The sequence below is a fragment of the Amphibalanus amphitrite genome, unplaced genomic scaffold, assembly GCF_019059575.1.
Source record: "Amphibalanus amphitrite isolate SeventyFive unplaced genomic scaffold, NRLGWU_Aamphi_draft 000083F_arrow, whole genome shotgun sequence".
Lineage (NCBI taxonomy): Eukaryota > Metazoa > Arthropoda > Thecostraca > Balanomorpha > Balanidae > Amphibalanus > Amphibalanus amphitrite.
The window spans coordinates 70,361-96,952 of record NW_024881579.1 but is presented as its reverse complement, the minus strand read 5'-3'; the positions used below and the strand labels follow the sequence as shown (position 1 = coordinate 96,952).

General features: G+C 48.6%; 1 protein-coding gene across 2 annotated transcripts in view; it reads left to right on the top strand.

The window, feature by feature from the left end:
• The window catches only part of LOC122379704 (heterogeneous nuclear ribonucleoprotein L-like), a 90,257-nt gene extending 64,890 nt beyond the window's left edge, over positions 1 to 25,367 (top strand). For both annotated transcript variants that reach the window (XM_043362105.1, XM_043362104.1), the window contains exons 6-13: positions 8,670 to 8,753; positions 16,337 to 16,391; positions 16,976 to 17,246; positions 18,753 to 18,874; positions 19,137 to 19,287; positions 21,373 to 21,484; positions 23,525 to 23,620; positions 24,115 to 25,367. In XM_043362105.1, coding sequence (XP_043218040.1) covers positions 8,670 to 8,753; positions 16,337 to 16,391; positions 16,976 to 17,246; positions 18,753 to 18,874; positions 19,137 to 19,287; positions 21,373 to 21,484; positions 23,525 to 23,620; positions 24,115 to 24,218 — 995 coding nt within the window. In that variant the 3' untranslated portion in view covers positions 24,219 to 25,367. The remainder of the gene's footprint in view (positions 1 to 8,669; positions 8,754 to 16,336; positions 16,392 to 16,975; positions 17,247 to 18,752; positions 18,875 to 19,136; positions 19,288 to 21,372; positions 21,485 to 23,524; positions 23,621 to 24,114) is intronic.
• Positions 25,368 to 26,592: the final 1,225 nt, after the last annotated feature.

Here is a 26,592-nt window from a genome sequence, read left to right as displayed (position 1 = left end):
AATACGATTGTAGTCGTTCTCTCATAAGAAAATTATAACACAACAAGACCATTACCACCCTTTTTAGAAACAGTACCAACAAAAACCTTATTTACTATACTTTTTGTGTACCCTCAATCTCAATGATCTGTATCCGCCTATGATTTTTGAAAATGCATATTTTTAGGATCCATGTGAATTCCTGGTTCAATCTCTATCGATCGTCAAAAGTTGCGCTAAGATTGGTTCAGAAACCTGGCCGTGATAAACAGTCTAAAATGTATCTGCAATTTGCCCATTTTTGCCCCCCTCTACCCCCCCCCCCCCCTATTGACATTTTTAATTTTTATTTTTTAGAAATGTAGATCACGTTGAGCGAAATCGAATGCCGTTTGAATTTTGAAAATCGGCCCGCTAGATCTCGAGATATCAAGGGGGGTCGTAAACAGCCCCCCCCTGCCACTAATAGGGGTAACCAGGAGCCTGCCACTAATAGAGTTAAGATAAGTAATTCTTAATCATCAAAAGAATGGCAAAAGTGTTCCTAGCGGGGATTTTCTTTTACGAAAGCACAGAATATGAATTTGGTGCGGATCGGTAGGAAGTGAAATTCGTTGGATAAATTTGAATTATTTGTTCATCAATCACCGATTGCAATTTATATTTGTATGCCAACATCTCTACATGATCTAATAGAAAACAGACGGCGAGAGCATTTAACACTGCATGTGTATATAGCCTGTGTGACAGCTCATATGAGACACATCCGTCGGTACATACCAGCTCGGCCGTGTATACCATGTATACCAGCTCGGCCGTTTTGGCGCCGGGCTGGCAGTGAATGTTCTTGCCTAACAACATATAACCTGTGGCCGCGGGTCGGCCGGCCGCTGCGACACGGGCTCTGCCGAGCCGCAGCTCACCTCTGTCTCTGTCCGTCTCTGTCTGTCTCTGTCTGTCTCTGTCTCTCTTCTTTCTGCCCGCCTCCTCTGGTTTTGTTGTAGGTGGCCGCAGCAGACGCAGACATGGACAACATAACCGGGCCACACGCGCACACGACCCCCTCCCCTTCGCCCCCAATCGAGACACAACCGGGCGCCGCGGGTCACCGCAGCGCCGCGACACCAGCGCCCTCTTTCTCTCTGTGTTGCAGGCAGAGCCACCTGTTGGCGACCCCGGGTACTGTGACGCGTGCGGCCCGGTTACGTTGTCCCGTCTCGACAGGTCGGTCGCCGGCTGCCAGCCCTGGAGGGAGGGCGGGAGGGTCAGAGGGGGAACGGGAAGATAAGTGGGCGAGAGAGTATGTTGACGGGTTACCGGGCTCCCGGTGACAGATTGACAGATTGGTGTCGTCAGCTCACTGGAATCTGGCGGGAAATTCTCTGGTCAATATTTACTGATGATTGCATTTATTTTGATAGCGGATACGACTTGGTCCCATTCTAAATAAATATTTTAATGATCTTTGTGATTGCGAAACATACTTGACAAATACTTAACCCGCGCCCCACTGGGGTCTGTGTATAACACGGCCTACTGGGGGGGGGGCTATTCATAGCCCCCCCTCCTAACTCCGAAACTACTGGGCCGATCGTCAAAATTCAAACGGCGTGTGTCACAGGTCAGGTCAAAGTAAAAATTATTAGCATTTTGGCTTGTTCACATTTTGGGCTCTGGCCGCCGTCTTACAAGTCAGATCAGGCTCATTTTTGGTACACACACTCTTAAACAGATGCTCTAGATACCCTGAGGGTACAAAGCTTTTACTTTGATTTTCAGGTCAAGGTCAGGTCATCACAGGTCACGAAAATATTTTATCATGCGTCGGTCACGTGACACATGTTTTATGGTCCATTTAGGCCATAGATTTCGAATTTGATGTCGTCTGTGTCATTCGAGGCCATTTTGAGTCGAATTTAGCTTAGGTCAGGTCACTTTCAGGTCAAAAAAGGTCAAATTTTGAAGTTAAAATTTTTCAACAAAAAAGGTGTCTATTGGATGCAGTTTGAGCTCAGAAACACGATGGTGCCATTTATATTGGTGTACGATGTCAAATACGTACTGAAAAATTGATTTGAAAAATTAATAATTGTGAATTTTTTGCAATAATGCGTATAACTTGGCCATTTTTGAAGATATTTAGCTAAAAATTGCTAGAGTTAGTCATAATCAAGCGTTCTGTCACATATATTCCGGTTTTTTCGAAAAGTCAAAAACTTTTTGAAAAAAATATAAAAATACATATTTTGAATATTATTATATCAAGTTTTCGAAATTTTCAAAATTTTGAAAATTCGAGATAGCAGTTTGATAGCGCGGTCAATTCTGAGTCCTTTCATGCAAAGAAATTGGATCTAGTTTAAAAACTGAGCTCTTGGGAGTGATTGCCGTGGTTCAATGTTTTGCGTCGAAATCGGCCGAACATGACGTCACTCTGACGTCATTTCCGGCCGACCTATGGTAGCTACGAAGTTCAAATTTTGACACAAAGTGTCAAATTGATGCAGCCAAAGGTACTGTAAGTTTGGCGTCGATCCGTCAAGCGGTTTGGAAGTTATTGCAGAAAAACGGGGGGGGGCTATAAATAGCCCCCCCCCCCCAGTGGGGCGCGGGTTAACCGCAAATAAACAGAAACTTTTATCTTTTTTCATTTAGATTTATACAATACGCAATATCGTTTCGATACAGAATGTGTCTAATTCGGTACATCCTGTTGGTTGCACTCAGGCTAAAAACTAGCTTTAGCGACCGCTGCCTTTCTGAGCAGTGGTGTGAGAAAAACTTCAAGTGACAAGTGCAGTTGAACGTCTGTCTGCTGCAAGCGCCGTTTCACATCTTGCAGTTTATTAGCTACTGAAGCGAAGTACATACATATAAGGGACATTTCATTTTCTTACAGTCCATTTGAGATTATACGTTGTATTCTTCAACACCACCTACACAACCTGCACAGTGCACCGGGTTTACTTTTTCGAGAGCCGTCGCACAGGCACCTGCGCTTCATCACAGACAAAGTAATCTAGATGACTGAAATACATGCGTGTGACTTTCTTGACCACGACAGTCAAGAACCCCGTGAATTTCACAGTGACTTAACCGATTCAACCTGCAAGTCGACTGAAAGTTGTGCATGAAAATTGTTGACATGACCACCAAGCCAATATAATAGACAGAAATACGCTTGAATAGGTAGCACAAAAAGGATAAGTTATCCGCTATGATAGTTAGCAAGTTTCAGACGGGCGTCTCTCGGTCTCTGCTGGCCCCGGTATTCGTCTATTCTGTCCTGCCCATGCCGGCCTATACACCCTGTGGCCAGCGGCGAGTCAGAGCCGATAAATCCACCCAGTGCTGCTGTTATTGATGTCAGTCCCAGGGGACTCCGGTCCTCCCTATACCCGGAGGGACGAGGCAAGGCCGTGAGGGAGTAATGGCGCGGGGCAGCATAGGACGAGAGGTCAGGAAAAGGCGGGACGGGGCTGGGTGGAGGGTGGCAGGAAGAGGCGGAAAGGGAGAGGCAGGAAGGGTGTGACATCAGTTTGAAGGGACGTTTGGGCGGCACGGAAAAGGATGGGACAGGATGGAACGCGGGAGTGGTGAGACGGGATCAAAAGTTCTGAGGTATTTACGCATGCAGCAGGAAACTGAGTCGTTTGATGTTTGAGGATTCCATTTGGGAAAAAAACACCCTAAAATATTTCGTTTCTTTGAACTTCATCGTTAAAAACTCTTGAAAGCAGGTGGTGTGTCTCGATGTGAATGGTCCAGTTTTATTCACTCCTTTATTCATTCTTTACACACTATGTAAGAAAATTAATGCAAACATTCATAAAGTTCAAAATTCAAAAGTTGAGCGTGGCACGAAGTCGGCTGAGTTGGAAACTGTTCCTCTGCTATTCATCACGGATCTGTGGCTCTCCTCACATCCCCGCGGGCCTTTGTGTTTTTCCCGTTCTCCTCCAACAGTTCCCGACAGTAGTTAGTCCTCTGTCCGGGCCGCTCAGGCACGGTCGTCCCACACGGGTGGCCACTCGGACACGTTCTGACGGCAGTGCGGCGACAAATTGGAGCGCCCGCACCGGTCCCCCAGCCCCGTCCATCTGTATTCCGCCGCCGACCTCGCCACGTGCCCACACGCGGCGTGCCGAAAGTGAAAGAGCGCCTCCGCGCCGCGACGTGATCTTATGGCGAATGGAAATAAGTTCGACCGGACTTCGGTCACCAATCAGCCAACTCGAATGACGGGAAAGCTGGGAGGTCATTTTATGCCCTGCATGGTGACAAAATCGGGAATGCATGTGTTTTCTCACCGAAAATCATTGATAGAAGTTCATGATGGATTATGCCCCAAGCATTTATTCTCTGTGTGATAAAACTTTTTTTTTGTCTGTCTTCTCATCAAGTCTGGCTTCTGGCTCCAGTATAAGGTGACCCGATAAGAAATAATCTTTGGACCTGTAACGTGCTACCTTATCATTACCTCCATTATTAAAACGGTCACGCTTACTCCATAATGAACATCACGTATATACGCCATTATAATGCTACCTCATACCTCTAAAAATGGAGGCACTCATACACGTCCCCAAGCTCCAAAGCATCATCAGCTTTTTAGATGATACGCATCATAGTTTTTTGACCACTTAGTGAAAAGCTTGTACGATTCCTCAGAAACGTGTTATGAACTACGAAGTGGCGTTGCATGTCATTGGGTTTGTTTTCGTACATCGAAGTATTTTTTCATCACGTTCATTTTAACCTCGCCCCAGTGGGGGGGGGGCATATGTTACCACCCTGTCGCGTTTTTTTGCGTGTGAATAAAAAACCGCGGCGCGCAGCGCCGCGCCGCTTGCGGTAGCTTTTGGTACATCAATTTTGGACAATGTGTGAAATTTTTGACCCCAGGTCATGTCAGGTCAGGTCACCAGGTCAAGTTAACTGACCAAGCCTAAAAAGAAGTTTGCAATCATGTCCAGCCTGCAGTGTTTGTCAGAAAGGTTTTAAACTTGGTGGATTGCATGCTGTTATGGGCGCCTACAATGTGTATATCTCGGATTTTTTATATCCGTGACCTAAGGTCAGGTCAGTGGCGTGACCTTACCATTACAAGTCAATGGAGAAAAATGAAAATGCCTCTAGATCCGTGTGTACGCATCGGAACAGTCCAAATATTTCAGAATCACAATGATTTAGTCCACTCGTGATGACCAAGGTGTCATTTTTGCTGATAGCCTCTAGACAGGTCATCCGAGGTCACTTGAGGCTACAAACAGTTTTTTTTTTGCCAATAACTCGCGATTGGAAAGAGATAGAACGCTGGGGATGGTCTCATTGTGTTTGTCTTGTTGAGACGCATCGACTGATATGCAACATGACCTTTTCCGGTAAGGTCATGACCTTGACCTGAGGTCAAATTTTCAAATTGACCTTTCAAGGTCAAATTATAGTTCATTCGACGCGTCTCGGCGAGAGGAACACGATTCTGGCAATAGAAATTAGAGCACTTCATGGGCCGGATAAATCCGTTATCCACGGATAAATCCGCGGACCGGATAGGATTGGATTCTAAATTTGTTAAAAAAGAACGGATATGGGCGGGCCGGATTTGGGAATTGAAGGTTGAACCCGGATCAAAACGGATCAAAATTTTAACATTCAACATTGAAGTTAAAAATTGATACCTAGTTTACCAATGTAGTGATTTTCATGTGGTTTTAGGTTTATAAGCATGGTTTTTGGAACCATGATGGTCTGTGAGATGTATGGCTGTCTGGTCCCTTAGATTGAATTTGTTAGTCCAGTTTTGGGTGAAACCAGTTATTGGTGAAACGGATTATTACGGATATTTTTTGGAAGTTTGGCTGCAATACGGGCCATGGGTGGGCCGGATTCTGATATTCAAAGAAAGGCGGATAATGGGTGGATCTGGATATGACTTGCCGGATATGGGCCGGGCCGGATCCTAAAAAGCCTATCCGTGAAGTGCTCTAATAGAAATGTCGTCGCTTTTTGTAGTCGAAAGTTATTGTCGAAAAACACTTTTCGTAAAAACAGCTATTTTTGGAGTTTTTGCCCTCTGGAGGCTAAACCGTTGACCTGAGGTCAATATTGATAATGACCTTTTCAAAAGAAGAGTTCAAAAGCTATCGTTTGCTGTTCCATGCGTTTTTCTAGCTACCATAGTTCCTGAGATAGCGGCATGTTTTCTGAAAAATATAATGACAATTGGCAAATTTTGACATTTGATGACCTCTGGTGACCCCAATATTGCTCTAAGGTGAAAAATGACCGAAATACTTTCAAACGTACGCATTGAGAGCTATCGACTGCTTTTTACCGCGTCTTTCTAGCCCTCTTAGTTTTTGAGTTAGAGGTGGGTGGTAACATATGCCCCCCCCCCCCCCCACTAGGGCGAAGTTGGCTGAGACCGCCACTGGGGCGCGGGTTAATGGTTCACAAAATTGTTTGACATCGACCTTGTATCGGCCTGGTGGCTTCAATTTCGCCCTGACGCTGATGTCCTTCCGATCCTATATCCTTCGCTGCTGGGTCAAACGATCGATCTGCGCCTTTGAAACTGAACAAGGTAATTACAGCGGATATTGTGACACGACAACTTTGATATTGGCTGCATAATAATGACATGTTATCTAGCATGAAAATACGGCTGGATTCTAGGAACAAGAGCCATTGGAAAATTCTAACGAATTTGTCAAGACGTTTCCAATAAGTTGACAATTGTTTTAACCCTAGAACGCCTAGGGGGGGGGGGTTGTATCAACCCCCCCCCCCCCTGAGGTTTTTTCGAAGTGCACGCTAAACGGCTTGTCGTAGCGGGCTGAAATTTTCAATACCCTCTGGGGCAACCTTTGCGCATCTTTTGCCGAAAAAAAATTGATCGGGTCATGTCAGGTCACGGAGTTATGACGTCATAAGAGGTACAGCCTCCGGCCGGATTTTCACAAACTGAGTGCCAACGCCCGAGGTTTCCTGCCGGTGGTACGGACATCGGTTGATGGATCGTGATGAAACTTCCCATGCATGTTGGGGCAAGTATTGGCTATCATATGGTATAAGAAATTTGACCGGGTCAGGTCAGGTCACGGAGCTATGACGTCACAAGAGGAACAGCGTCCGGTACTATTTTTGAAAAGCGCCCGAACCACTATTTTGCTAATTCTTGTCACCTCAATGGGAATATGCAGCAATATTAGCTTCTATAGGGAGCGAATGGACCTCCCAAATCCAAAAATACAATCAGATTTCAAAAATTTAAATTTTGATTTTTCGAATTTCTGCCGCCGACTGTGACCTTGCCGACTTCTGGCGCTCCCAACGCGCCATTTTTAGAGCTAGGGAAACGAAATACACACCAAACGATAGAGAATTGATCAAGGAACACGATAGTGAAGGTTTCAAGTCGATATCTCCCACCGTTTTGCCGCAATCGCCGCCGAAAGTTGAAAAAAGTCTATTTTTCCGAAAATTTGACCTTTGACCGGTCAAAAGTAGGTCAAATGTTGACCTAGGACCAAAAAATATACCACCAATCGCGAGATCTCGTTGAGAGCAATCCGTTGGTTTTTTCCGCTAAGCTCTACGACCTTCCGTTTCGAAACGCCAGGGGGGGTCGTAACAACCCCCCCCCCCCTGGTCGTTCGTGTTATGAGAAATGGCCTGGTCGTGCGAGGGTTAATGGAGACTTCTGCATTTCACGCGAACCATCGATTACCTTCGGGAGGTGACTTTGATGCCCGTATTCGACGCATGGTAAGGGGCTGCTGAATCTATACACTGAAAACAATTTAACCCAAGGCTGGCGAGTAAACCGGTGTTTCACGGGTACCCCTATCCGCAACCATTTTTAACCACCCTCCCAGGAGTAGTGCTAGGTCCCATTGCGGTGTAGTCGTACTTGCTCTGAGCGGATATAATCGCTGTCAGCGAACATGTCCGCTGAGAGCAGGGACGACTACACTGCAATGGGACCGTATTGTACTCTTGGAAGGGTGGTTAAAAATGGTTGCGGATAGGGGTACCCGCGAAACACCGGTTTACTCGCCGGCCTTGGGTTAAATTGTTTTCAGTGTAGCTGCTCACTCACAAGCCTTGGCGAAGAACAGCTGGGGCGTTTAGTGCCGCGACAGTCGCGTAGGTCCGTCACCGCGACAGTCACGCGAAATGCGAATCTGTCGTCGCGACGGTCGCGCCGATGTCGTCGCAAGCGGCGCCTGCCCTCAAAGAAGCGACAGCTGCACATCAGGCGTCATAAAGAGATAGCTAATGAGGATAGCGGTGATCACCGACACCATAAACCGCCCGTGACACCAGCCGGCGTATTTCGGTCGCGACCCGGCCTGTTTTTGCGACTGCTAACGGGCTGCGGCCGCTCTCTAATGTCGCCTGCTGCCAGTCGCTTCAGTCGCCGTGCGGAATAAATGCAGCAGAGTTGGTTGGGACTTGTGACTGACAGTTGAGAGCTCAGAGTTATGGGTTGGAAGGCATGGTTAGAGGTGAATTCATCATTGGGAGTGTGTTTGTTTGGGTAACTTACCGTGTTGTGCCGGTCTAAAGCTGTTTGTTTGTGACATGCCACACTGGGATGAGCGGCTGATCTGACATCGACGGCTTTGTATCAGTCACTGACACTGACACACTGACACCGACTGACCGTGCGTGTGTCACCACAGGTGTCACTGCCAAGCCGGAGCTGCTGGCGGCCAAGACTCCGTTGCTGCAGGAGCCCCACTTCCCCGGCTTCGCGCTGCCCTACGGTGAGTTCGGGGATCCCTGCTCAGAAGATTCGGTTTCCAGGAGTATGGAGGGGTGAGGCGTGGGTTCCAGAATAAAGAGGATAAAATTGGCAATACAATCGTAGCAGAATTTATGTAGAAAAAATAGCACAGGTGAAAAAATAGTTCGTCAGTTCGTCTTTGAAGCTGTCGGTCCGTTTTCATCACAGAAGAGGAATGTGCGTGGCATGTGCGCTGGTCGGACTGCGCACATGGATGACATGTGTAACAAGAAACATGCGAATTGAGCGGCTCGCTTTATTTCCTTACGTTATGCTTTTAGATAATTTTATTTGTGCTATCCATGCTACACTTCCTGACGTACTGTCAGTAGGCTTGTATCTATAGACATTTTATCTAAAACATCATAAGTGCAACCTTTATTTCTGTAAGTAAAGCAATCCTATTTTCTTTTTGTTAGATCAAAATAGTGAAGAAGTTATACCTATTCTTAGGTAAAGTACGCAAAAAAAGAATTAATTATGTCTGAACATCTGGTAGCTGAGCTCTGAGACACGACATATGTCATTATCTGAGTCTCCAGGATCATCCGACAGTTCTGGTATCCATCAACTGCCACCCACCTTCAACTTCAACTATGCCAATTAATCGTTCAGACTGTCCTGCGCTGTGACCGACAGCCAATCAGCAGCCGAGACGGCTGATCACGTGACCGGTGAGCCGTGTCGGCCGCGGTAATGGATTGAGTGGGTCACCGGGACATCAAGGCACTAATGAACTGTCTCTGCCCCAGACATGGCCTGTTAGAATCGAAACCCAGTTATAGTCGGTTGTATAACAAGAGTGATCAAGAAGGCCTGAAAGGCGATGTGGACAATGGATGTTGAGTGACATGTCAATGTGCCGTAGTCAAGGAAACCGGAGAATTGCTTTCAATCTGTAGTTTTGAAGAGAAAAAAATTGAGCATAGCTAAAAGGGCACTTCAACGCTAGCTTCCTGTGTTGACGTTGCTTATAAGTAAGCAACTACCGATTTAGACTTCGTTTAGACTTTAAAGGCTCGCTTTTGCTGTGGCGGTTTAACTGCAGTTGGTTTCTGCAAATGTTCGCTGTGCAGGTGGTGCGCTTTATCACCGCGTCTCTTCAAAACGTCATTACCTACTTTCATAACATCACATTATCTCGGGTCATTTTACCCAAGATTACTAGATTTTACCTTCAGTCTACAAAGAAGGTTTCAGTTTCCTGATCTTCAACCACATTACATTCATGTAAGTCGACCTACCCGTTTTCAGCGCATTATGAGCAGCCTTGACTTCTGTGCGCGTATCCCGCCTACTGCACAGCCGCGAGACCACGCGATAAACCCCTCCCACCGCCGCGGCTGTTATTTATGCCAAACAAACGTCTCGTCCCCGCCCGAGGTGCGTCGGGTATGCGTGTTCCTCTGCCAATGGAGTGACGCCGGAACGGGCCGCCGAGCCGATCCCGGCTCAGCGGGAGCCTCTGAGCCGCGCAGTGGGTCGTGCTCCGGCGGTGCGCAGCAGCCAGCCGGCCGAGACAGCCGCAAAAAGTCGCCGATGACCGACTAATGGCTTGTTTGGCGTCCCGATGCGCCGCCGCGCCGCGTCTCGACCCGTGCCGGCTTCTCCCGAGGGTGTGCGTGGGGAGGGGTGAGTGGCGACGTCGGGTTAGGAGGTGATATGTTGGGAAGTGATGGGGAAACAGCGGTGTCAACCGGGAAAGATCCTGCTGTCATTAACCCGCGCCCTGCTGGGGGTCCTGGATTTCCACGCCCTGCTGGGGGGGGTGTTTGAACACCCCCCCTTCTAACTCGGCTCCTGGGCCACGTAGCGATACGCGGAAGGCGGCGTTCGAAAGGGCGTCAAAAATAATGAGGAAATCACTTCGGTCAATTTTTTGGTCAGGTCAAAGGTCAGGTCACCAGAGGTCATTGAAGGCAAAATTTCGCCGATTTCCAGGTCGAATGTCGAAAATTTCCAAGAAGCCAACGCATAACTCGGGAACCAATAGAGCTACAGCGCCGCGGAAAAGCGCATTCGATAGCCCTATTAACGCCCTTTCTGAATACTTTTCTCAGATTTGACCTAACGTCAACAGTTTTGCCTGCAGGGGGCAAAAACTGCAAAAATAGCCGATTTTTTCGGAAACAGTTTTTCTGCAATAACTTTTGACCCAAGTCTTGTACGAGCTAACTTTTACCGGCATCGTGTTCCTCTCGTCAAGACGCATCGAATGAACTATAACTTGACCTTGAAAGGTCAACTTGAAAATTTGACCTCAGGTCAAGGTCATGACCTGACCGGGAAGGGTCATGTTGCATATCAGTCGATCCGTATCGTCGAGCTGAACACATCTATGGCGTTTTCATCGCTCTAGCATGCCTCTATCAAAAGTTATTTGCGAAAAACTGTTAGATACCATTCGTGACCTAAGATGACCTCAGGGCATAAACAGGGGTCACGGACACCATTTTCATGTTCAGTGTGTCTAAACCACTTGTAATTCAGTGTTTGGGAGTGTTTATAATGTCTTTCGTCCAAAAGAGGCGCATTTCAATTTTCTCCCATTGACTTATAATGGGGAGGTCGCAAAATTGACCTGACCTTAGGTCATCGATATCAAAATTCTGAGATATACATTTTGTACATGCTATTGCTCTTAGCAATCGCTGAAAGTTTCAAAGCGATCGGTCACTCGGTGTAGCTATGACAGACATTGAAACTTTTTATGAGGTGAGGTCACTTCAAGTGACCTGGTGACCTGACCTTGAATGACCTTGGTCTGAAATTTTCACAACATGTGTAGAATTGATGTATGATAAGGTGTACCAAAAACGGCGGCGCTCCGCGCCGCCGTTTTTGAGATATTCGCGAAAAACCACAAGGGGGGGTGTTCAAACACCCCCCCCCCCCCAGCAGGGCGCGGGTTAACCCTCGCCCTGGCAGGGCATTTTTCATAACACGGCCTGGCAGGTCGATGCGACCCCCCTCGCGATTGGCTTCTATGGCACGTAGAAACACCAAATTTGGTAGGTAGGTGGGCCCCTGGAGTTCTCCCCCTGTGCAAATTTGGTTGCTCTAGGTCAATATTTAGGGGGGTTTTGGGGTATAAATGTAAAAAATCGCTAAAAACAGGTCAAAAGTTTTTCGCTTATACCTTTTGATCTATTTAAGATAGAACAAAAAGAAAAGCACCAGTGAACTCAGCACGTCAAGGCGCGTCGAATGATATACTTTTAAGCTCGCTTAAGTGTACGTAAAGTTTTTCTTATTTTTTAAGTAAACTTTAATTAATTAGTTAAGTTCAAGTTAACCAAATTGCATCATATCGCATATCATTCGATTCGGCTGATCACCAGGAACACAATGACACCATCTTTTAAGCTCTAGCGTCATTATGTGCCAAGTTATTGTTGACCTCATTTGACCTGACCCATGGATAAGTACACCAAACAAAGAAGCACCAGGTGACCTGCTGTTAAGTACCGTGGTTTTCCGAATTTAGCATTTTCCCATAGGCTGAACATTACGACGTAATGACCTCTAACTGACCTCAGGTCAGTGACCTAAAAAAAAACGAACTACATGTTATACAACTCGGTGAACTTTGCACATCCTGAAAGTTTGAAGGAAATCAGTCCAAAACTGTGTGTTGGACAGGTGCAAAAAGAAATTGAAATTTGACCATGACCTTGTACCGGTCTTTCTGACCTGGTGACCTGACCCAAGGTCATCCGGACCTGAAATTTTCAGGTCATATGTAAAAAGGTTGCCCCATAGGCTGTGCCACATTTGGCGGCGTTTTTACGCTACTTTTGAAAAACCTTAGGGGGGTCGCATCGACCCCGCTCGCCCCCTGCCAGGGCGAGGGTTAATATCGTTGCTACTCCTAGCAAGGGACATCATAATTGCACCGGCGGTCTTGGTTTGCTATTGCATAATGCTGCATAATGAAGATAATGATAGGATGCTGATTGAGACATCAGTGCTTTCGATTCCGTATTGTGCTGGCGTTTGGGTATCACTGGCGCCGCCCCAGCCCTCTCCCCTCTGGTACTCGAACCAGCCAAAGAACCCGTCCCATCGTCCGCGACGACCTAAACCGGGATCGGATTTAGCCCTCGGTCGACGTCTGATCCGGAACAGAAGCTGTTAGCCGACAGAGCGGCGGCTGGATTTCACAGCGGAGGTAGCCGAGCGATAGTCGATCGATAGCAGGAACACGGCCGCAAACCGGCGTGTTAGTATCGAAACGGACTGTTCCCCAGAGCATCAGCTGTGTTAGAACACACGCTGACATTTGTCATTGACGTACAGCACCACGCGCGTGTTTAACGTTTATCGACACGGATGGGTCGCCACCAGGGCTTGGGCTGTTTAGCTAAAGCTTTGTCTTTGTCTTTGTGGTATAATCCATAATCGACAGCACTGGACGGGGAATTGATTAAATATTAACCGCCGACCACATGGCGGGGTCGAACTAGGAACTGAACCCAACATTTTCCATATTTACGACAGCCGGTCCTACATGAGACCAGAGCACGCCAACCAATTTCCAGAACTACCAAGGTGCATACACGATCCAAACCACTCGCAGGTAAAATGTTATAAGTACTCGTAGAAAGTGGGCTTCACCAATGTGTTTGCGATATGACATGCAAATTCAAGTTTTGTGATGAGGTTGCATGACGTGAGCTGCGGGCATTTGGGTTTGCTACACCCGAGTAGATAAGCAGACCAGACAGCAGTGTCTTTCCACCCCCTCACGTGCATGACTCATGTGAATGTGGACGGCACAGATGCTTTTTGAAGTCACAGACACCTGTGGTAGCACATCTTTGGTATCACCTGCGACCACCAGGACACCTGAAACTTTTCAAGGCAGAGTCCTCCAGAAGAGGCGGGAACTTCACCACAGGGCAGTCACCTGGCGCCTGATGAGATTGTCAATGTGGACTCGAACCGAAGTTTCACCAGTTCGAGCGAAACCTAGACCGGCGTCTTTCTATGAGCCCCGCGTCGGGTGCAGCCTAACTTCTGCGGACCCGGCTGAAAATGTCACGAACTGCAGGGTGACCGTTTGTGTGCCGGACCTGTATCGCGTAAGTTAACGATTTAACTTTCCTGGCTGCTCTTTCTGAAGTTGTTCCGGACAGTGTAATCGGTCCGACGGCGAGGGATTAACGAGCTTTCTTGTGCCATTGTTCGCATGAACGTCCTCGAGCCCGGACGGAGATGTGAGTGTGATAGCGGCCCGATGGGAGTTCGTTTGAGCACCAAGTGCCCTATCCAGCGCTGTTTACCGGGATTGGATGCAGCTCCGAATGAGAGCCGGATTGGAGGGGATTTGTAAGCAATTTGGTAAGATATGGGAACGTCGCTCTATAGGAGACGGCAGCTACAAGGAGCTCACACTGAGCCAAATTTGAGCGGCGAATCAAACGGAACTGCAGGTCGTCAGCAAACTTCTGATCCTACTTGACTCAGGTATTAATCGAGCGGCGAGAGAAAGAGAGGTCCATTTTTATTGTTTGAGAACCACGCCACCATTTCGTCACATGCATATGTACATCTTTTATTGTGCTAATGCTTTTCGAATAGGTGCCCAATTTTTGAAAAAAATAGCTAGATTCCCCATAATTGGGCAGATGTTCTTCTATTCATATTGAACACCGCAAATTCAACCGTATCCTGAACAGCACATAATTATTGCATGTTAAATTAGTATGTTACATGTAATCAGAGCTGGGCGCGTTCCTCGATTTTCGGTAGTGCGTTAGCGTTCCTGCGTTCCTCCGGCCGCGGTTAGTGCGTTCCTGGAATAGCGTTCCTCAATTTTTTCGCTCGGTGCGTTAGCGTTCCTGCGTTCCTGCGTCCCAAACTGTTATCCCGTATTGTATTCTGGCCCTACCAAGCAGCAAATCATACCAAAATCAGTGCAACGCAACACTGTAGCGGACAAAGTAGGCAAATCGCGCCAGTCCAACACTACAGGCGTGTTCTTCACAACCGAAGTCGTGGACAAAGAAATACCGCCGAACCACGCGGCGGGCCCAACCAAACACGGGGCGAATCGATTACAGAATACCCAGAATGGCGACGCGGGGCCGAAAAGCAGCTCGACATCTCTTTTCCGAATCGAATATCTGAAATACGTTTTACCAATATCATCCGTAGGGTTTTCAACAAAAATACGACCTGCTTAAAAACAATAGTTAAGTTGAAAGATGTATCTAAGTAAAAGTTATCATATTTACTTTACACATTTGATGCCTGAAACCGAATCGAATAGTGAACATCACCACTAAATCTAAACAAGCCTTCCTCGATTCGACCGACAAGTGGCGCCTCTACCGGCAAACACACGTACTCGAGTTTCAAACATTTGACACAGAGGTCATTGGCAGCAATATGATTTTTCGGGTGGTTCCGCAAGAACGCAGGAACGCTTCAAAATTTCGGGTGGTGCGTTCCTCTTACTTACGTTCCTTTGAAAAACTTTGCGTTCCTGCGTTCTTGCGTTCCTAAAAAGGGCGGTGCGTACGTACGGAAGAACGCAGGAACGCACTAAAGGAACGCACTTGCCCAGCTCTGCATGTAATGGACATTGCAAATTGCAATACACACCTTAGTCGAGCCGCGAGCGTTTTGTGTTGGAGCCCTATTGTGTTGGCGAGCGCACATCATAAGTTCTGTGATGCCGCTGCGGAGACCTTTCAACGCTCCCGCATTCAAATGAAGCCTTTTCCTCTCAGCTGTGCTCCAAACTGCGCCGCTAAGTGCCTCTGGGAACCACTTCAGTTAACAACAATATAATTTCCAGACCGTCTGACGGTCCCGTAGTACTAACGAAAGACCATTACCATCCCAGTGGTCTTTGATGCGCCTTTATGCCGAAGAACATGCGTAGGTGCCACTGTCCTAGAAATTTCTGAGAGTTATCATCATCATACGTTTTATTCAAAACATGCTATGAAGAACATTGCATGAACAATTAAGCAAAGAAAGAGATTTTGTGGTCGATTCTACACAGTACTATCATGTTTGAATGGCTGTAATTTTTACCCGAGTTTGAATCAATATAAAAAAACGCAGCACCACTTCATTATCTATTTCTACATGAGGAGCATGTATTGCAATTTTACGGACCAGAGAGTTTATTTGCACTGTTTCATCACCATGTAAAAGTTACCTGTTTCCCACTGTACACGATCATCTGAAATGGTCTTCGCCTAGGTATTGTCTCCCTCGCCCTCGGTCACCTGGCCACCAGACTCTGATCTGTACAGTCCAAGGGCACTCGTGCTCGCGAATCAAATGATGGCTTTGTCCTGCTGAATATTCATTGGTGTGTCAGAGCTCTGCCGTTGTCAGGTCGTATTCAGACCACTCCTTTATGCAAACAGTTCCAGGTACAGCATCGACATTGAACGAGCCACAAATGTATGCGAACACTGAGATGCACATAACTCTCACTGTCGCCGAGCGCCATCACTCTCGAAAAGCCGCGGGGCCGTGATCAAATCTCTAAACCCACCGTTCGCCTGGACTGTAAGTGACGCCTCCCTCTCTGCTCCTCAGGTCTGGAGGCGGTGCGCGGTTCACCCCTATACGGCGCCACACCAGTCGCAGAGAGGTAAGGAGCAATTCCGTTCAGGTCGCTGACCGGCCGACCCGCCCGTGCATACATTAGTGCACCGCCTGTGCACTCGTGCAGTGTGCACAGTGCCGCGGGCGGCCGGACAGAGGCGGAGAGGCCACTGACCACGACTCGGCGTGACCGTGGTGGGAGAGAGAGCGAGAGGGAGATTCGTTATCACCAGAGGAGTCATGCCGGATATGGAGGGTAGAGCGGGAGGAGAGAGAGAGAGAGAGAGAGAGAGAGAGAGAGGGAGAGAGAGAGAGAGAGAGAGAGAGAGAGAGAGAGAGAGAGAGAGAGAGAGAGAGAGAGAGAGAGAGAGAGAGAGAGAGAAGGTCGATAAACATGGGAGAGAATGATGCGCGAAATTATAACTGTCCCTGTCTGAAGTTTATCTCTAACACTCCTTAGTATGTCCCTCACATGACGCAGTCTGTCAGCGGTCTATCTCTGACCCGCCACAGTCTGTCTCTGACCCGCCGCAGTTAGTCAGCAGTCTATTCTCTGACCGGTCACAGTCTGTCTCTGACCCTCCTCAGTCCGTCTCCGACCCGCCACAGTCCGTCTCTGACCGGTCACAGTCTGTCCCTGGGCAGGTTTGCCGCCGCGCTGGCGGCGCCCGCCGTCGGTGCCACAACATTCAACCCTGCCGAGCTGGCGCTGCAGGCGTCCCCTCCTGCGGCCCGCGCTGCCCTCTCCGCGGCCAGCTTCGCCGCCCAGCCGGCCGTGGCCCCGGCGTCCCCCCGTCTGGCGCAGCAGGGAGCCGTGCTCATGGTCTACGGTCTCAACAAGGACATGATGAACGCCGAGCGGCTCTTCAACCTCTTCTGCCTCTACGGCAATGTCATCCGGGTACGTTTTGCGAGTAGGATTTACTACAATGATGTCAGGGCGAAACCGGACTGTAGAAAGTAGATGCCTTCTATCAACTGTAGGCATCTCCTGTGCTGGCTAACATTTTTCCGTCCGCTGCTCCTTTGCAGGATAATTCCTGCTGCTGTGTTCAAACTCACCCATACAGTTGTCCCGCACCGTCCACTGCTAATTGTTACACGGACCATGTCAAATATCCACCCAGACCTTCATCAAGAACCGGGGTACGGTGGAAACTTGCCTTTCACAAACTTTCTTTTTATGCTTTCAAAGCCTACAACGCTGTTTGTTTTTCGCGAGCCGGTAACCAAACACACCAATCGTAATGCTATTAACCTGGGGATAGGAGCAATCTCACTCGCCTCGTTTGCTTTAATGCGCGCCTCATTCATTACATGTGCTGGTGCGGGACTTTATTAAAGTCGGGCTCCCGTGGCGTGCAGCTGCGTCCAGGGACCGTGTTCAGGGCTTCGTCTCCCACTGCGCCACGTTTGGCCACAGACGAGCGACTTTGTGACGCAACGGTACGTGCTACCGTTGCCGACGGTGGCTCGTACCGAGCGTTAATATTTCACCTGTCCGCCGGGTGGATTAAGTTGGCCCCGCGGGGCTGAGTTGACGAGCCGACAGCCGCGGGGGGGGGGGGGGGGAGTAGTGGGGAGTCTGCAACCAGGACGACGCTTCTGCGTTTGCTGTCGGGTTGAAGGATGTTTGTTGGATAAAGTTTGTCAAATGCGTAAAAGTGATGAAGTACAGGGTTATCAAACATTTAGCGCCGGTGAGATGTCTATTCTAAATTTGCCGCCGCAGTGAGGACCGAGCGCAGGGGCTGGGGCGGAGGCGTGTCTGGCCAGGGCCGGGTCTATTTCACCGCGGCCGGCTCCGATCGATCTGTGTGCCGAAGCCGGACGGAGCGACGGCCGGCGAGACAGATTCCCTGTCGAAGAGGCCGCTCCTGGCCATCGGTCGCTGCCGGCAAACACGACTCGATCTAACGCGCCGAGACTGCAGCGAGGCGCCGAGAGTGGGCGCGCGCGAAAAATAGCACCGCCGACCGCTTATACCCTCCCGTTATCGATAAATGGCGGGAGCGAGGTCCGGCGAAACGCGCGCGAAACCGAGCCGCCGGTCTCGGCCGGATGGCAAAACGGCGCGAGTAATGGAAGTTAATCGAACAGCCGCGCCGACATTGGAATTTATGGGCTCATTCGCTTTGCAACGACCCGGTTGATATTGTTGCCAGCCTTGCTGAACAATGTCTAAATCATTCATCAATCGATCTTCGTCCTTCGATAACTTGTCATCGTTAATTTGACATTGCCTATATGTTGTTTACTCGTATTTCTTGATTTTGTTTGGGAGTGACACATGCAATGGAGATGGTAATGTGTAACAGTGGTAACTCAAGTTAATTGAATTTATTGTGTAAATCCAAAGCAATTTATATTTAAATAAATGCACGTTTACCAACTCGTCGTATTGCAGATCAAATTCCTGAAGACCAAGGAGGGGTGTGCAATGGTTCAACTAGGCGACGCGCTGGCCGTCGAAAGGGCGATCGGCAACCTCAACAACATCAACATTTTCGGCAGCAAACTCCAACTGGGGTGAGCTGCATTTTTGTTCTACTGTGGGTCTACCCGGTAAAAAGTTTTTTTTTCAGCCCCACCCGAAAGTATTCGAGTTACTGGTTTGGTTTATATTATATCCAACCGTATTGTGCTCCAAAGAGTTCTCTAAAAGGCTATTGTTTACGATCCTTCTGGTGGTTCACGGTAACTATAGACTTGTGGTTACGCCTATGGTGCCGTAGGTGGGCTGAAAGTGCACCTGATGAATTGATATTACCCACGCATTGCCACCACCCAGGTACAGCAAACAGGCGTTTTTGAACAACGTGCAGCAGCCCTACTCACTACCCGACGGAACGCCCAGCTTCAAAGACTTCACCGGCTGCAAAAACAACCGATTCCTCAACCCGGGAATGGCGAGCAAGAACCGCATCCAGGCACCCTCAAAGGTGAGAATTTGACGGAACTAGACAGGCTTTTTGTTGCTTTTAATTCAACTACTCTAATCAAATACAAATCGTATGATTATTCTAAAAGTAAAAATGTCTTGTGCTTGCTGCTAGAAGTGGAATGGGTGATATCGTGAGGGGTGTCGCTATGCTTGCATGTTTGTTAGTGTTTTACGTGGTCATAATTTCCAACCACGATATATCAGCAAAGTTCCTGTCACTCCCATTCATAAGGTGATCACTCACTCTATGCAATCGCTAATTACGTTAGAAATGGGTTCGCTAGACCGTCTGTAACAGTGCATTGTTCGAGCTCTGTTGCTGGCGGTGTACTGATTCATAGCATCTTAGTTTCTCACATTAAACCAGGACCAACTGCATTTGGCTGTATTTTGCTGCATTATTTTATTGGAGCAGAAGTTACTCACACTTAACTAACAACTCAATTGGGCAAGTGTAAAAAATGGTTCTCAGGTGTTCGGAAGAAACATCAAACTCTCCGACCTGTTGACATGCTGTGACTCCCAAAAGCTATAGACACATATGGCTAAATGAATGGTACACAGAAGTATGGACGATTGCATTTAATGAATGGTGAGGCATCACGCGACGCTCACTATCCGGTGATGGTCGAACAATTTCATTAAAACGAAGTGTTTTCACTTGTTACCAATAATCGGACAATGTTTAAAGGGCTGTTGTTCGGAGAAAATATCAACCGTCTCCCTATGGCACCGCCCGTAATTTCCGCGATGTGCCAGACGCCGTGTTCTCTTGCCCTTTATTAACCCTAGAACGCCTAGGGGGGGTGTATCAACCCCCCCCCCCTGAGGTTTTTTCGAAGTGCACGCTAAACGGCTTGTCGTAGCGGGCTGAAATTTTCAATACCCTCTGGGGCAACCTTTGCGCGTCTTTTGCCGAAAAAAACTGATCGGGTCATGTCAGGTCACGGAGTTATGACGTCATAAGAGGTACAGCCTCCGGCCGACAGTTACCAAACGTGTGCGCCGAATCCCTAGGTTTTCTGCCGGTGATACCCACATTGTTTGATGGATCATGATGAAACTTCCCATGCATGTTGGGGCAAGCATTGGCTATCGTGTGGTGCAAGAAAATTGACCGGGTCAGGTCAGGTCACGGAGTTATGACGTCATAAGAGGAACAGCGTCCGGTACTATTTTTGAAAAGCGCCCGAACCACTATTTTGCTAATTCTTGTCACCTCACTGGGAATATGCAGCAATATTAGCTTCTATAAGGAGCAAATGGACCTTCCAAATCCAAAAATACAATCAGATTTCAAAAATTTAAATTTTGATTTTTCGAATTTCTGCCGCCGACTGTGACCTTGCCGACTTCCGGCGCTCCCAACGCGCCATTTTTAGAGCTAGGGAAACGAAATACATACCGAACGATAGAGAATTGATCAAGGAACACGATAGTGAAGGTTTCAAGTCGATATCTCCCACCGTTTTGCCGCAATCGCCGCGGAAAGTTGAAAAAAGTCTATTTTTTTCCGAAAATTTGACCTTTGACCGGTCAAAAGTAGGTCAAATGTTGACCTAGGACCAAAAAATATACCACTAATCGCGAGATCTCGTTGAGAGCAATCCGTTGGTTTTTTCCGCTAAGCTCTACGACCTTCCGTTTCGAAACGCCAGGGGGGGATCGTAACAACCCCCCCCCCTGGTCGTTCGTGTTATGAGAAATGGCCTGGTCGTGCGAGGGTTAAATCAACATAGTCGGACGCTGATCGGCTCATGTTGATGACCCGGTGACCTACCGGGCCTCTAATGTCACCCGAACCTAACTTCGATTGTCCCACTCCTACGAAGGCAAAGGCGTGCAGATTCTTATTTTAGAAATGTAAACCGAATGAACGAATTAGTGTCTCCAGGGTCCAGGCCCACATGCCTCGCTAAGCCAAGGCCGTGTAAGAGCGCTAAGCGACCCTGTCGATGCTATTAATATATAATGTATTTGTGTGCCTATTTTTACAGCTTTTAGTTAATTATTATGTCCACAAATATTTTTTGGATGTCAGGTCCTGCAGCTCAACTGACCCTGTTTCTCGTCTCGCCTGCAGGTGTTGCATTTCTTCAACATGCCGCCGCAGCTAGCGCCGTCAGAGCTGACGGAAATCTTCCAATCAGCCGGAGCGGCCACCCCGCTCTCCGCCAACATTTTCCCTTCGAAAAGTACGTCAACAGTGCGATGTTTGTGTCGATTCAATGCGATACCGCTTGCATGACGGCGACGCAGATAAACCCGTCATTGTGGTGCTGTCGTAACTCATGGGTGGTAACTGGTAAGCGAGTTGAGATGAAAACAGTACAAGTGACCGTTTTCGACTCAAAATTTATCTGCATGAAGTAGTATTCTGCAGTCTTCCGTGTATATTTAATTGCTATTGGATGCTGATAAGAACAAGGTTATCACCCATTTTATTGTGGACGCTCGCCCTTAGCATTATACGCTTATTTTTCCAGAGTTGGCTCTTTGCTTATTTATTCCATAATGCTAAGGTGCTTTCTCGCTTACGTGTTTACTCTCAGACTACCTGGAGGCTCACGGTCGTAGTTTTTCGGTAGTTGTCGAATTAATTAGAAAGACCAGGCTCGTCAAATATTATTTCGCTCCCAGGTGTGCGTCAAAGATTTAATGGTTATGTTGGTGTCGTCAGAGGCACCCTTGCAGTGTTTATCAGCTCCGACAGCCGCCTTTTAGATACCCGTTCTGCACGGTCTCCCAGTGTTTTACACCCACGTCATTTCATTACGGCACATCTTTGTAATGTGCCCTCCCATACGCCGGCCGGGTAGTTCAGCACTCCAGCCAATTCCGTTGCGTGCCGCGCGAGGAAGGAAGGAAATAGCGACCCGATAGAGATGGCTTCCATAAAGTGGCACGGTTGGCATTTTCGTCCAGTTCACGAGTTCCAAATAAAATGCTAATCAGCGTATTGATCTTCGCCAGGCAGCTCTGTGACAGCTGGCGTCCACTGAAAATCGCGCCGTCAGGACTCGTTTGCACTCAGCAAACTAAATAAACCTTTTTGTCGTATCGCTGGCTCACAAGAGGAATGTTTTGCTGGTTGGATGGGCGACAAATACCCGGACGAAAAATGCGGCTGTCGCCAGCATCTCTCTGCTGCCGGCTGACACAGCCTCATTCAAAACAAATTAACGTGGATTTACGCGTAGTGCGCTGTAAAATTAGGCCACTTACAGCGTCTATCTCTATACCTGAAGCTTATTTTAGTTCTTTTTTCTAGTTGATCACTCACTGAACCTTTTAATAGGAATATTCGCGCGCATAATATTGATTACATCATGCAAGATCATGCGAAAGGGTGGTGATTCGGTCGTGATCCCGGTTGCAAATGCACCTGCAGCTTTCAAGTCTTGCTGTCATTGGTGTAGGTACGTACGTTTTTCGGCCAATATTGGGAATTTGGGAAAACAAACTCATTCGTGTGCTACGACTCCGTTCAGAACTGCGTACAATTTGCCTGCAGCATTTACCAGTAACCAGAATGAATATCATTATTTACACAAATAGGTACCTCGAAAGGACGTCATGATTGGTCGACGGAAGGCACTTTACTCGTTTAGCCATACCAGTGCCGATACGAGAGAGCTTTTAGTGTGCGCAAATACGGTTGGGCCAGGCGAGAAAGGGATTCCGTGTCACGCGCTCCTGCACTGCGCCAATGGTTCGACGGCAAACGGGGACGGGCAGCTGGCTGTCAGAGCAGGAGATCTGGCCCCGCTCCCTGTCGGACTCAGCTGTCGGCTCTCACAGGAACCGGGCAGACAGACGGGGTGGGACCACGGACCACGGAACAAATAAAACGGCAGACCAGATGAGACCACTATCCCGACGAACCTGTGCAGTGCACCGTCTGTTTTCTACTTTTGTGCTTTAAGCGCTGTGGGCACCGGTCATTTTTTGGGGGCTCTGGTACTCGTTCACCACGCGTTCGATGCAGCGTGCGCTCGGTGCTCTGCTCCGCCATGCATTTTATGCTCTGTCGCGGTGCGTTTGGTGCTCTGTCGCTGTGTCCGGTGTTATGGCATGGTGTTCTGCTGCGTTTTCGGTGTTCTCACGACTCACCATTGTTCTATCTTGTGTTCGATGCTCGGAATATCCTCCTGTCGCTGTCTTCGGTGCTCTAACGCGGTGCTCTTGTCGCTGTATTCGGTGTTCTGACGCGGTGTTCTCTCGCCGTGCCGCAGCCGAGCGGAGCTCCTCCGGCCTGGTGGAGTTCAGAAGCACAGAGGAGGCAGTCGAGGCACTGGTCGTCTCCAACCACAAGTCGATCCCGCGCTCCAGTGAGTCTCCCACCGCCGACCGGTCGTCACAACATTCCAACCATCCCGCCAGTCCTTCACATAACGTCCAACTTTTCCGATGACGGCACTGATTTTACCGGCCGATGGCGCAGAAAACTCGAGTTTAGCCTTGTATGCGCCATTACTGTGTTTATTCAGACATCGCTTACCCAACTTTGGACATTCCTTTGATAGAGCAGTAAAACTTCGTCAACGGCCAAATGAGACAGGCAGAGGAAGCGCCAAAAGTCGGGCGACACATAGTTTAGCCACTCCATTGACAATTTAGCGCGCGAAACTTCAACTATTCTGAGGCGTATCTCTGTGAGAAGGTTTCTACTTTCTAGTAGGCCGAAACATCAAAGGCCGCTTTAGACAGCACATTTCAACAGGCTTGTTTCAGCTGTTTGCATCCTCACCCTGCTTCTCGTTTCCGCTTTGCATGTCGTTTTCCGTATTTGACGCTCCCTCCCTGTCTTCCTTCGGTCTCACAGGCAGCAAGTTCCCGTTCACGATGAAGCTCTGCTTCTCGTCGTCACGGGCGGGGAACGGCGGCGGATCGGACCGAGCCCACTCCTCGCCGGAACAGGTGTGCTAGTGCCGGGCCCTGTCGGCCCCCGGTGCGCTCACGAGACCTCTGCAGAGCGAGGCGGGGCCCTGAGACCCTGCGGCGAGGCCCCTCCGCGACGGCTGAGGCCCGCGGCATCGACTTTCGTCTGGCTGGGCTGAATCGCAGTGATCACGGGCCCACACGCAAATAAGAGAAGTGGTATTATAAGTGGTGTGAGAATGTGCCGTGTTGACAAAGATTCGGTGTGAGCTATTTATTATAAGACGGCGGAAGCGTTCCGTCAGTGAGTGAGTGTGAAATAGGGCCGCCAAGCGACCGGGCTCGCGATTTGATGGTACAACTCGCAGCTGTTGTGGCGGGCCCGATTCGGTGGTACAATCTGCTACTCTCTTGTGTCCGTGCGACGCCAGAACTGGACGCTCTACGCTGCCACGGGACGTCGGACAACGGCTGGAGTTAGTCTGGCCACTCCTGAGTGTGTGCTGAGTTAGACAGCCCGTCCCACCCCGTGTCGACCGATAATTCCTCGGTCAGCGACTCAGGCCGCTTCGCCAGTCTGTGTGCGTGTGCATGCCTCTGTGAGTGTGACTGTGTGTGTCTGTGTTCTCTCGATCCGGCCGGAGCGAGTGGCGTTGTTACTGTTTCACCACCCTGTTGCCGCGCCGAGTGTGCCGCGCGTCTGCCGCGTCTGCCGTCGGTTCAATGTTTGAGCCGAGCGGTTCATTCACGGCGCTTCATCGCGCGCGGCTGATTCGATATTCCACACCGGACGCTGCGTATAAATGCGACCGAGGCACGTCGCGCCCGATCACCGCCCGAAGTTTGTTTCCATGATTTACGACTGTTCAGTGGCAGCGAGGCTTGGCTCTGTTGATTGATGCCGCGTGCGTGTCTGGATTTATCAGCTGCCGGCACAGACCGCGTTGGCTTTACCGCGTGATGCTACAGATCAGATTCGGACGCTCCTGTTTTAGGCAGCGCGGTATGGTAGTCTATCTAGGTTATATGCAAGTTCTCGATGACTGATTTGTTTTGTTTGTATCAAAAAAGCAGCTATAAGTTGTCAGGTAGACTAGTGGCCCACAAAAACCATCGTTATCACCATCAAAATATCGGATATGTCGTTAAAGGGTGGGAAGGGCGTCTGGATAATTAATAAACATTTCCCATTCATCATTTTTCTATGCCGCGATTTGAACGATGTGTGTATTAAAAAGATGACTATGTTAACCCGCGAGTTGCTGGGGGGGGGCGTTAAACGCCCCCACTTTTTTCGCTGAGCCATAGCATAAAAACGGCGCGCCGCAGGCGCGCCAAATATTGGATACCTGTAGGGAATTGATTCAAGTTTATTGTGACAAAGTTTCAAAAAAATCCGTCGGAAAATTTTTGAGATATCGAGGTTTTAGTGACGTCATGATTTCTGAGTTTTCGACCAAAAAAGGCATATGTTCAAAAAATCATATACAATCACAGAATAGACATACAGACATGCCGTAAACGCCATTAGACTGCCAATACCATGAACAACCAAATGGCTATCTTCGATTATTGATTATCGTTCCGCATTTTCCAAAATCTTGAACTGAATCTTGGCAATTTCTCGTGAATGCTTCACGACCATGATACATGCATTTAGGCATGTGCATTTAGGCATGCATTTAGGGAGCTTTTTTAGGCAAAAACGTACACATATGATAAAATGAATGTCACCATCGTGTTCTACGCCCCAAATTACCCATAAAACATGTATCACAGGCTGCGAATATCAGTCTTTATTTTCGGGGATATGTGCCTGCCCGGTTGACCTGACCTTGACCCTGACCTATGCTTGACTGACCCCTGCATAGAGCTGACACTCTTGTAGGCCTTATATGGTGGATTGTGCACCGTTTTGACAGAGTTTATGACGAGAGGCGCCCATTGCGAAGTCCTGAAGTCCATGCTACTGAAAGCCCGATTTCAGGTGTTTGACCTAACCTTGACCTGACCTGTGACCTCAAAATTCAACTTTAAAGTACACATCTGAAGCGTCTCGTCGCGTTCTTTCGTTTGCCGCCTCGTGCGTTTCGCTGCGCCTTTTGGTTCTCGAGTTATCGGCTGGGGGCGTTTAACGCCCCCCCCCCCCAGCAAACGGTGGGTGGCGAAATACCCCAGCAACTGCCGGGTTAACTATTCAAAGATATGAATATGACGTGCACCTCTCCCTGCAAAGCGCACCAACTCACACACTGAACAGCGGCAGCGCTCGGGCCGGCCGGCGAGTCGGCTACGGGTCGTGCGGCACAGTCTACCTTCAGGCGTATACCACTAGCGCCATCTATGATCAGACTCATAAGTACTGTATCGTACACAAGCGACGCTCCGCAGCTGCGCGGGGCAGACGCTGTAGATTTACACA